The sequence below is a fragment of the Nymphalis io genome, chromosome Z, assembly GCF_905147045.1.
Source record: "Nymphalis io chromosome Z, ilAglIoxx1.1, whole genome shotgun sequence".
In the NCBI taxonomy this organism is placed as follows: domain Eukaryota; kingdom Metazoa; phylum Arthropoda; class Insecta; order Lepidoptera; family Nymphalidae; genus Nymphalis; species Nymphalis io.
The window spans coordinates 14,411,553-14,424,493 of record NC_065918.1 but is presented as its reverse complement, the minus strand read 5'-3'; the positions used below and the strand labels follow the sequence as shown (position 1 = coordinate 14,424,493).

The 12,941-nt window shown below is 30.9% G+C and overlaps 1 protein-coding gene across 1 annotated transcript in view; it reads left to right on the top strand.

The window, feature by feature from the left end:
- LOC126780486 (glutamate receptor 1-like) overlaps positions 1 to 12,941 on the top strand; it is a gene marked incomplete at its 5' end in the record, with an annotated part of 112,144 nt that overhangs the window by 62,868 nt on the left and 36,335 nt on the right. The window contains one exon of the mRNA XM_050505015.1: positions 3,858 to 3,984. Within this exon, the coding sequence (XP_050360972.1) occupies positions 3,858 to 3,984 (127 nt within the window). The remainder of the gene's footprint in view (positions 1 to 3,857; positions 3,985 to 12,941) is intronic.

Genomic DNA, 12,941 nt, shown 5'->3' with positions numbered 1-12,941 from the left:
TTTCCATTATTAAGGCCTCTACTTACCTGTAACCAACATGGTTTTATTAATAAGCGATCCACTGAGTCCAATCTGTGTGAGTTCTTGCATACAGTATTAAGTGCTATGGAAGTTGGTTTCCAGGTAGATGTCGTATACACTGATTACTCGAAAGCATTTGATAAGATATCGCACAATTTGTTATTACAAAAACTTAACAACATCGGTATACATGGTGACCTTCTACGTTGGCTTACATCTTATCTCCGCGAAAGATCTCAAGCCGTTGCTATTAAAGGATATACGTCTAGTTTTATTCCTGTAACATCGGGTGTACCACAAGGTTCTCACCTTGGCCCTTTACTTTTTAACATTTTTATTAATGACGTAACTAATTGTTTCAAAAATTCTCAAGTTTTATTATACGCTGATGACACTAAAATTTTTAAGATAATAAAAAATAATCAAGACTGTTTTCATTTACAAGAGGATTTAAATAAATTAGGACAATATTGCATTGCTAATAATTTGCAGCTTAATGTTGACAAGTGCTGTGTAATTACATTTTCGAGAAAAAAAGAACAAATAATTTTTGACTATTCCATATTTAATACTAAATTAAAAAGGGTAACCGAGGTGAGAGACCTTGGGGTACAACTAGACAACAAACTTATATTCGATAAGCATATTGAGGAAATAGTGATGAAGTCGTATAAAATGCTTGGATTTATCTTTCGGCAAGGGGCAGACTTTAAAAATATTCATACCTTTGTAATTTTGTACAATGCTTTCGTTAGATCACATTTAGAGTATGCGTCAACTGTTTGGAATCCACAATATGCAAAATATGTCAACTTAATTGAAAATATACAAAACAAATTTATCAGGAGGTTGCGATACAAATTTACTTTTCCTGACTCTGTTTTTATGCCACTTGAAGAACGTAGAGAACAAAGAGACCAAATGTTTCTTTACAAAATATTAAATAATTTAATTGATTCTCCATATCTGCTCAGTGAGATTTTATTTAAGTGTCCTCGTTTTAACGCTCGCTCTCAGGATACTTTTTCAATACCCATTTATAAAACTAATTATTTCAAAAATTCTTTTATTCTAAGATCTTGTAATAGTCATAATAGAAAATACAACCACATTGATCTGTTTAAAAATAGTTTAAGTAAATTTTATAATCTTGTGAAAAATACTTATTAGTAATTAACCATAACCATATTTACGTTAAAATTTTACTTTGTCATAAATAGTTATATTTTATGTAACATCAAAATTAGTCCACTTCCCTGTTAAAACAGTAGTGGAAACTTAACTGGCATAAGTGTTAAAATATGATTATTATATTAAGTTGTAATATACGATATGCTGTATGTTTCCCTAATAAATAAATAAATAAATAAATAAATAAATACTCAGTAAATCCTACTTGGATATTTGTTTCAATTTCATGAAAGTTATAAACTTGGTACTATTTAACCCGTGTGGCCACTAGTATGGCATTTCGTGCAGCTTCATGTGATTATGGTTGACCGCACTCAAACCTAACTATTGGCAATGCATTAACCACTACTTAATATACGCATCACATTGAATTACGAAGTCGTTACACAGAAACGATCCTTTGTAAGGAACAAATTTGAAACAAGAACGTAAAATGTTGAATATTACGGTGATAACGCTGTTTTTAAGGGGTTTCATTTAAATATTATAATTATTAGGCCCTTACATATGAAATTGGCGTTTTGTACGGTAAGAATATAAAGTCAATTTTTTTTTAAATATATTTAATTAATCAAAGTATGCACCGTTGATCCCTTTACTAAAAAAACCATGGGGGCGAGAACCAATAAACTCTTTGAAGGCGGTTTGGACTGCCGTATCGGAGTTGAATTTTTTTTCCTTGTAAGAAGTTGTCCAAATTCCGGAAAAAATGGTAATCTGTTGGAGCAAGGTCCGAAGAGCACGGTGGATGTCGCAGACATTCCAATTATAGCTCATATAACTTAGTGGTTGTTTGTTGTACAGTGTGTGGTCTTGCGTTGTCGTAAAGCAGCAGTGGCCTAGAGCGATTGACTTATCGTACTGTATCCACTTTTCATCACAAGTAATGATTGGATTTAAAATCCCTTCATTATTGTGTCGGTTGAGCAAAGTAACACAGCAGTCATCGCGTGTTTGTCAGTTCGATTCACTCAATTCATGAGGTACCCACCGTTCAAGATTTTTTACTTTTCCGATTTGCTTCAAGTGGATTAATACAGTTTTATCACTTACCCCGAAGCCTGCAGCTATCTCTGAAGTGCTTTGTGATGGATCCGTCATTTTTCACTTTGGTCTCCGGACGTCCACGGGTTTGGTTCTGAAGGTCGAAATTTCCAGAACGAAAACGTTACCAGTACCGTACACATCAATAATCCTTCAAGCTGTTTCTGCAGCACTAGTGCCACGGTAGAACTCGTACTCGTAAATATACCGATATTTCATGTTTTCCGTTGTGCGGTAATAAGCGACGCCAAAGAAAAAAAAATGACTGTTTTCAAAACTCAAATGTACCAGCTAAATGAAATTATAAATTTGATTTTGGAATTCTTAACCAAAGAGGAGATTCAGATCAAAGTGGTCAAAGATCAGTACGACAAAACGCTAGTTTCATATGTAAGGAATTAATATTATGGTATTAAATGTTCCAATACAATTTCTGATGTAGTGCATGGAACAAAATTATTGTGTATTTAATCAAATTGATAAATTAAACCTTAACGACGACTGTGCAAAATATAAAATATGATATTAAGCTATCATTATATATTGAAAAAATATAATTTTTTCACATTATTTGAAAGCAAACGGAAACCTGGTGGTTAGTGTTTACAGCCTGTCTATTCGCACTGTAAAGAATAGAATCCATCTCGTACTACGTTGATTCACAGGAATAATAAAAGTTGGTCTCTTGGCTTTTGAATCGGGATAACAAATTGTTGCCTGGTGGAAGAGTAAGTAACGAACGGTACCTATTTAGCAATTTACCAAAGAACCTTTTTACTTTTTACTATTAACGAGGTATTCATAGGTTATGCAAAATAAAACACGATTAGAGCAGTTCTATATGCAATATCATTATATATTTATATTAGGATAGTTGTAGGCTAATATGCTAAGCCAACATTGATGTTTCGTTGTGTGAATTTTAATCATAAGAAAGGACAAAACTTACTCCTAATAAGATATAGCTTATAAGTTTGCAAGTCTGAGATCTTGGATATTAGGTTCAAATCCTGGGTCGAGCCAGTAAAAAGTTATTAGGGTTTTCTTTAACGAAGAGATATTCTAAGTAGCAGCCTGCATTTTAGAAATAACTATTGTTTTCAATGTCGTTCCTCTGAAAGCACTTAAGCCTATTTTTCTTGCGTCTGAATAATTTAAAATCTGATCATTCAGTATGATTAGAGTAAGGAAATAAAAAAGTACTTAAAATAAAGACTGTACTTATACTACTACTATTTTTGCATTAAATTTCGCATCAATACTCGTATAAGATTGCAATTATATAAAAAAAATCTTCCTAATTCGCTTAGAATATTATATTATACACTTGATATATATTATAACGGTGTCTTTGATATCAAAAACACCTTTATAACAACAAAGTTTTAATATATAATATTATCATATAAACAGCTGCGCTTCTCAGTTTCACACGCCTTAAATTTAGACTATTGACGTCAAGCGTGAATTTAATGTTCTTGTTTATTATAAAGTAATATATAGACAAAAATTTTGGTATTATAATATATCTTCAAAAGTAATAAAATATTTGTTCAATAAATATTATGAAAATCTGACTAAGAAAGTATAATTTGTTTTAGGTGATTCCCCCATCTGGACTTGTCGACTACGCTATTAGTCTTCGACCTGAATACCACAAGGCTATCATCGATACCGTGACCCACTACGGCTGGAAGAGTATCATTTACGTATACGATTCCCACGATGGTAAGTGTTTTGTTATATATCAACTACATTATATATTTAATCAATAACGTCTTTAAATACAAGCGTTGGTGCGTCTAATAGTAATCGAACGTTTTAACCGATCACATTCGAGTAAGGCTCAATGAATTGTATATATATTATGATAATAAAGCACTTTCACAAATATATTAACGCATACCTCGCCGTTTTGCGTTCGAAAAATATTAAAATATTTGTATTCAATTATTATTGAGATGTGTCTAAAACTCATATTCATAATATATGTTATTCAAAAATGATTATTACAATATTTACCTCATAATTAATCACACACGCGTAAATATCGTGACTAGTTCATACATCATATAAATTTTATAATGTAATAAAGTGAAGAATTTGGCTTAAAGTTTATCTCCTTTTTAGACGTGTTAAATAAAAGCTTGTTTTTGAAAATGTTTTTTTACTATTCATTTATTATTACTGCTCCGTGAGGGTTAACATACGTTCGACGTTAGTGCTCCGCCCTTGTGGATCGTACCGTAATGTTCTACAGTCTAGTATTTCTCAATAAATGAGCCATTTAATCGCAATATGTTTTAACATAGATGCTAAGACCAAACAAACAAACTTTATTATAAACTAGTATGAATGTTTATATTAACGGATACAATCACCAATATTATTTAATCACGAAAATCGTCCTATTTGATATTCATGCATCGAAATGTATCAACTTACTTCTTATATTACATTTTAAACTATTTCCTAGTTGGATGAAATTTTTCTTTGATGTCATTGCTCTATTAGCATTGCCGTTCTTGTTAATATTGCCTAAGCGCGCCATAATTATCACAACAAAACGAATGTCTCAAGCCTGTTGATATATCACTTATATTGCTTAACTTCGTCAATAGTTTACTTTTAAATTTCACAATGGACGTAGCGGCTAAGCGGTATATTGCTCTAAATTAGTCCGCGTTAAAGTGGCTATCACGACTAAATGATTAATTGAACACGATAAACTACTTCGATGTTTCGAAAAGATTCAACTGGATTTATCTGTATGTAACTGTAAATGTACGTCTGCTGAGCAAATACCTCATTTGAGGAGAAGGATTGTGGCTTAATTCACCACGCTGTTTCAATACAAATGTGGATTGGTGAACATGTGACAGAATTTCATCCGAAACATGCAGGTTTTCTCAGAACGTTTTCCTTTACTGCTTAATACTAGATTAATTATAAACACAAATTATGCCCAATAAAAATTCAGTTGTGCTTACCCATTTTACCGCAATCTTTAGTTAATATTCTTTTACTATTATTATTTTTTTCTACAATTTATAACGCCTTTGCACGAAGATGTAGCAATAGGATAGAGGGGTCGAATTAGAAGTTGATAGACTGAACTTAACAATTTTCTTAATAGCTTCGCATGAAGGCACTAATTCAAACTATATTTAAATCTTTTGACCTTAATCTTATATAATACTTATATAATATGGGGGGGGGGGAGATATTAGGTACCCTACATACTTTTCTGTACTCCTGTGTTAAGAAATTTACGGTTGAGTATGTAAGATGTGCGAATAAAAAAATGTAAAAGCGTTACTATCGCATTTATAATATTAGTAATTATGATATTTAAAATTAGCCGTGTGCTTGATGATATTTTTCATACTCTGTCTCTCAGTTACCATCTTATTTATTGCGTATGATAGAGATTTGTGGGTAAGCTGTATTTTTTTTACCCATTCATTGCAACGTGATATTTTAGGTTTATTCATTCCAAAAAAAGCATTTTCTTTTATTCATATTGGCAGCCATAAGCTTTGTAGCTTATTTGTGTACATAAACAAACTAAGAAACTTTCCATACAAATTTATATTCAAAATTTTATCCCTTTATGATATGAGTTTCATAAAAAAAGGACAGATTTTCATTTATAAACATAAGCTTAAATATCAATTCCCACAAACAGCCAAAGAAACCTTTGTGTACAACATAAATAGTATGTATGTATTTTATATTTATTGACTGAAATTAACCTTTGAAATCCCATATAAACAATCTCTCAATTACATTCTTCTACCGTGTAGTGTTAAGAATCTATTGACCGCAATACAAACGGGTTTTCTGAAACTAAAAGTATTTTATATAATTTTAGTAGATTTGCAAGATACCACATACTGTTTTCCAGTGTCATCTGGAATTTATCTTTTAGTGTGACTTCACTCGACATCTTGCCTCTCATGCCAGTGGTAGAATAAAAATATAATATAAATATTTGAAGTAGACATTTGATTTACTCATTATTTTGACTTTGTGTTGAACGCGGGTATCGCAAATAGACAGCCTTGCAATAAACGATTTCATCACACTTTAACTTGATATTTCTTCGAAATAGATGTGGATTTGTCGATATTCGCATTTTATTGTATTATTATTATTTTAGACTCATTTATTATCTGACCATCTCGGCTATACCCGGGATATACCCGAGATATAGCCGAGATGGCCTAGTGGTTGGAACGCTTGAATCTTAAACGATGATCGTAGGTTCAAGCCCGAGCAAGCACCACTGAATTTTCATGTGCTTTATTTGTGATTACAATTCAACTCATGTTTGACAATGAAGGAAAACATCGTGAAGCTGCATGTGTCTAATTTCACTGAAATTCTGCCACATGTGTATTCTACCAACCCGCATTGGAGCAGCGCGGTGGAATAAGCTCCAAATCTGGTCCTCAAAAGTGATAGGAGGCCTTAGCCCAGCAGTGGGACATTAACAGGCTGTTACTATTATCTGATGTTTATTTTATATATATCTATATCATTCAAGTATAATTATAACATTAATGTTACGTTTATAAGTGAAATTTTATTATTTTCATGCGCATGTAATCTGTCCTTATGATTCATTACATGTTTGGTGGTATAGAACAGCAATGCTTAGGATTTAATTACGCCACGTGCATCAGCCTACATTGGAGCGGCGTGGTGGAAAAAAGTCTGAACTGTTTCCTCATGATTAAAGCCCTTTACCTCACAGCAGGACATTTACAGTTACATAAAATAACACATTTATAGTTTTAGATGCAGGTTGTAGGTCACATGTATTATTCTGTGCGTTTACATAGTTCATCAAATGGAGTTGAAAATTTGTAAACTGAAGTTATTTGAAAGTATAATCAACGAACAAGAGCGTACTATCGTATTGAATAATTACTTACTTCTTTGAAAGAATCATTCAAACATTAGCCAGTATTACATATTAACAATATTATGTAAAAAAGGAAATTCACGTGAGTTTTAAGTAAATATGGTTGATGGGAACATTTCGAATATCTTATTAAATGTTTCTAGAACGCTGTTAATGTGTAAGTATGTATGAATGTATATTTTTATTATTTTTGTTATTTCATGTTTGTATACGTCCTTATTAACCGTTCAAACTCGGATAAGCACCAAAAATTGTCATGTGCTTAATCTTTTTTTGTCATTTATTCCGTGCCCAGCGGGGAAAAATAACAACGTGAGGAAACATGCTTGTGTCAGATGAAATTTTATCACATGTGTATCCACCAAACAGTGTGTACGTTATACGTACAAGTCAAATATGCATTATGTACGTTAAATGGCAGTTTTTAAAGAACGTTCATCAGAAGCTGAATTCTACGCTGGCGAAACCACGTTTTAATATTTGATTAATAACATAATATATAATTGAAGAATAATAATTATACTTTTACATGTATATAACTCTCTTTCTGATACCACTTCTATCGCACGCTGTGCTGCCCTTGTACCCACATGTGCTCATACAAATTGCACATTAGTCACTACGCGCACTACAAACGTTTTTATTTACGCGACCACTAGTAAAACTTATCAAACAGTGGCAACGAGCATCGAATTGAAATCACTTTTTGATTGATATTCGCTATAAATTTTTATATACAAAATAATATAAATACAGTCTTTATTACTCGAAGTAAATAAATGATATATTTTTTCATGGTAATAATAAAATGTAGCTTAAATTGTTAGTTTTAAAGAAACCCTTCAAACACAAACACAAAACACAAAAAAAAAAAAATTATAAAATAAAATAACAACAAACAAAACTGTTTGTTGTTATTTTATTTTATAATTTTTTTAATCTATTTTGTTCATTTTTTTTCTATAAGGTATATTTTTGCATGTATCCATTATTTGACGTAACAAAGGAGTTTAATTTGAAAAAGTTTGCAACTTCAATTTTTAAAAATGATATATTAAACAAAATTATAAAAATAATACTTAATCGTTCTTTGTGTGCGTGTTTTATCTTCAACAAAACATGTGTAAAAAGGAAAGAGAGAGAAAAAAAGAGTTCAAAGTTACTTTACTTTTTACTTTTAAAGGATAATTTTAATGATGTCTCATGACTTTGTCTTCTGTAAGGAAAGAGTTCAAACCAACTGCCAGACTCTACTAAATTTATTAAATTATCGGCATAAAAACGAGCTTTACAATAAAATGTTTTTGAATCATTGCTAACTCGTTTAACTCGGTAAGAAACTCGCGTAGTTTCTCTTCTTTAAATAAATCAGATTTACAATGTAGTTAGAATTCACAATTTTCGTTTCTGATGAGTTCCGCGTTAGGACCCGATCTGAAATCCAAGCATCCTTATCCAAATAGTATTATGATAATACGTAATAAGTTTTATTTATTTGTAACTTAATGAAGTTTTAAACTTATTAAATGACTAATTAATGAATATATCTTTATTTATTTTTATATATATTAATTAAAGAATAATAATTGACTGACTGACATATGAACGCACAGCCCAAGCTACTAAGGTTAGCACCATAAAAAATTGCGTATATTTGCGTATATATAATTGGGTTCCTTTTATACTATCACTAAGGAAGGATTTTTGAAAATTTAACCCCTAAGGTAGTGACAAAAGGGTGAAAGTTTTGTATGAAAATCCTTCAATTTTAAAGAAAGAGCTACAGAAATTGACATTTCACAATTCGGAATTAAGACGCGAACGAAGCCTCAGAAAACGTTAGTTTTGTTATATAAGCGTAATATTATTTATTTTTCTGACGGGGTCTTGAATTACGGATCTCGGGAGTTGCAGAATTTTAAGCTAGAACTACTTAAGTCACAGTCTAGTTAAACAAAACGCGGTGAAGGCAATGACAGAAACAGCACTTCCTTCTAAACAAAAAATAAAAATGAATTGTCAGATTAAAATGCATGCATGCATTTCTAAGCTATTCTTCTGATTATAATAAAATTTTGATAAGTTAGTCTACCTACACAAGCTGAGGTTCGTGGTACAAATAAAATAAGTTTTTTTTTCTTTTTATGTTTATATATACCGTTATCTACGCCTGCGTAGCTGGGGAATGTAATTATTATATAAAGTAAAGTGTTGAGATTACAGATTAACCGTGATCACCATTAAATTTCCATGAATTTGATTTGTGTTTATAACTCATATTAGACGTTGAAGGAATTATTTTATTTTTTTTGAAAAATTGTGAAAAAATTTGCATGTGTCAGATGCCATATGGTGGATTGGATAAACGTTTATTGTATTCAGCTAGGTGTCGTAGCTTCAAATCTTTATTCGTCATGTTTATCGATAATAAGAATTTATGTGAATCATTTAATTATTATCTCAAAGAAATTTCTTAGATTACTTATTACTAATCCGTTCTTTTTAATTTACTCAAACCTATATAAACTGGTGGTAGGGCTTTGTGCAAGCTCGTCTGGGTAGGTACCACCCACTCATCAGATATTCTACCGCAAAACAGCAATACTTGATATTGTTGTGTTCCGGTTTGAAGGGTGAGTGAGCCAGTGTAATTACAGGCACAAGGGACATAAAATCTTAGTTCCCAAGGTTGGTGGCGCATTAGATATGTAAGCGATGGTTGACATTTCTTACAATGCCAATGTCTAAGAGCGTTGGTGACCACTTACCATCAGGTGGCCCATATGCTCGTCCGCCTTCCTTTTCTATAAAAAAAAAAAAAAAAAAAACATAAGCGAAAACCATTGATTGTCTCATCACGCGATGTGTGAAACTATATTTCCTATTGACTTCAAATTTAGCATAGTTACTCCTTTCGATGTATAGACGGGATTTTACGTAGGATATAAAAGGTGTTCCATATCACACGTGCTTACTATATTTTATTCCACTATGTGGTAAATACATACATACATTATATGTATATATATAGATAATTATATCAAGAATTTCATTTTAGTGTGACATATTCTTACTTACCTACTTCTTACGTACGTGTTTCTTTTATAAAATACTTAGAATAATTAGTATAATCAAGAGGAAACTGATGTTTACTTCCGTATATTACTGACGTGATATATATTTTTTAATTTTCATCACGTTTTTATTATCACGATATCGTATCTGCTTATTTGTTTCTTAGTCTATTCGCTTGACAATCGATTTTAAAGTAACTTTTCGACAAGTTCGAGAGTTGAAACTTCAAAGATAGCTCTGAATTCGATGACAATGCATTATGAACTTGTTTCCTTGTTTGTTTATTTGTTTGTTAGTCTATTTGTTACAAATTTGACTATCTATTTCAAACTAAATTCCTAGTGAGTTAGACTTGATAAGAACATAAGACGGAATATATATTTTGAATACACGTAAATCGTATTTACGAATAATATGCGTTGGTAAATTAATATAGTGGGATATCAATTATTAAATATGACATCATAAAATAAAGAGCACTTCACATTTCTTCATTAAAGCGTTTTGCTAATAAAATACAACTGGCGTGTTTGCATTAGACATTGTGTGAAAGTCATTAAAGAAAACGAAATCATAATTAATTACAAAAACAACTAACAAAAAACTGTAATCTATATGTGTACAATCTGTTTTTGATTCCCAGTGGCTACTCTTATCCATCAATTAATTTACATATGTATGTTAATTAAGTACAATTGAATTATCATTTATCCTTGAAGAAAATCAAAAACAACTAACAATTTTTTCTCTCGTCTTTTATATTGACTATATAGAAAAAAGGGGTTAAGTTAGTATTCTTTGATTTATAAGCAATATATAAAAATAGAAAACGTATTAACATACCTATGTAAATTAGTGGTAAAGAGTAACTATTGAGTTTGAACTGAGTACGACGATTTAAAAGTGCTTTTATACTTGAATAAATTATATTTTAATTTCATTTGATTTATAATTTACTATTTTTTTTGGGGCAATCTTTTTATTATTTAGCTGCTTTTAAATTATGTATTCAATTAAACTTCATTATAATATTGAAGGTAAATTAAGGAATATTGAGGTTAAGTAACTTTAGCTTACTTTTAATTTTATGGCTAGTGAGTCTGAGAATTCATTGAGTAAGCTCTCGTTAGACAACTCAAAATTTTGTGCTGACTGCTGAGGCGCTTATTCCCATTATGCACTGTGTGACAATCTCTTGTATGTAATAGCGTACCCTTTAGAATAACCAGGGAATAATTGTCTCCCTTTTCCCCGGAAATAATATCAATAAGCATTATCGATACCTAAATGTTATATATATGACGTAATAGTCGTCCAATGGGTGTTCAGATCAAAGCCAAATCACTTAATCTAATTTTGACAAGTTTTTAAAAAAGTCGAGAAAAACTTGTACTCGACTTATCTTCGGAATTACTAAGAAACAACTTCTATAGCTCTTTAAAAACGAAGGATTTTCATACGAACTCTTTTCTCTTTATCATTCATTCAGAGGTTAATTAAAAACCTTTTGCTAACCTACTGTGTAAGCCTAAACTCCAGTAGTTTGGTCTATGCGTTGATATATCAGACAGTCCAGTCAGTTATTATTTTATATAGGTATATAGATAATTATTTGTGTTGAACATACCAGTATCAACAAGAGCCTATCTTCGATAATTCCATTATTTGTTATCCATAAAAGATTATTTCAAAATACAATACATTATCCCCATGACATTAATAATGTTTTAAAAACCTCTTTAGGATCTCTTTTAGCGTATTTTCCCTAGAATTATTTTTACTACTCGTTTGAGTTTGTTATAACATTACTTACTTTAGTTTTTTTTTTTCTTTTAAATCCGTAATCCGTATCTCTTTGTTTCCTTTAATTTAATTATTCTCTAATCTCTTATAAGCTACTAGTGAGTTAAAACTGTTTTTATATATAATACCATACTGAGTTTATATCAGATAGTACATTTTAATGTATGTAATATTTATGTTTTTGCAATTGAAAACAGTTCAAATAAAATAAAATAAACGAAATAATGCCAAGCCATTGAAAGATACATTGGACTATAAACTTTCTGGAAATCTATTGTAAGAAAAAAAAACCAACAATAGCAACAAAGAGCCAGGTGTTACAGGTTTCATAGAGTAGTCGATAAATGCCATTGAATATATCCGCTCGGGGAATCTTAGTGAAACATCCTGGATTACAACATTCAAGCTGTTTTCCATACTAGTTTTGAGTTTTAGTTAGTGTATATGTTAAAATATATGGTATATAATCGCTTATGTAAATAAATAAGCAATTTAATTCAATTATAATAAATATTTGAATATCAAATAACCGCTGTATCGACGGGGCAGACATATGACTTTTTTTATGACAATGTTTTGTGTTTCTTAGTATTCCCCGTGTTTTGTGATGAAGGACGTCGAAAACAAAACGTGTATGTTTTCGTAGAAACTCTGAGACATTTATGTCTCCCAGCCCGTAATGGAGCAATGTAGTGGATTAAGCACCGAATCCTTCTCCTAAACAGGGCGGCAGGGGGCCTTTATAGCAGGGAGACATATACGGGTTGTTCCTTTATTTAAGTTTCTTTCTATAGACGCTCTATAACAAATACAATTTCAGTTTTATCTAATAAAAAAATTATAATATGAAAAGAGTTGAGGATTCAAATTAAGGTAG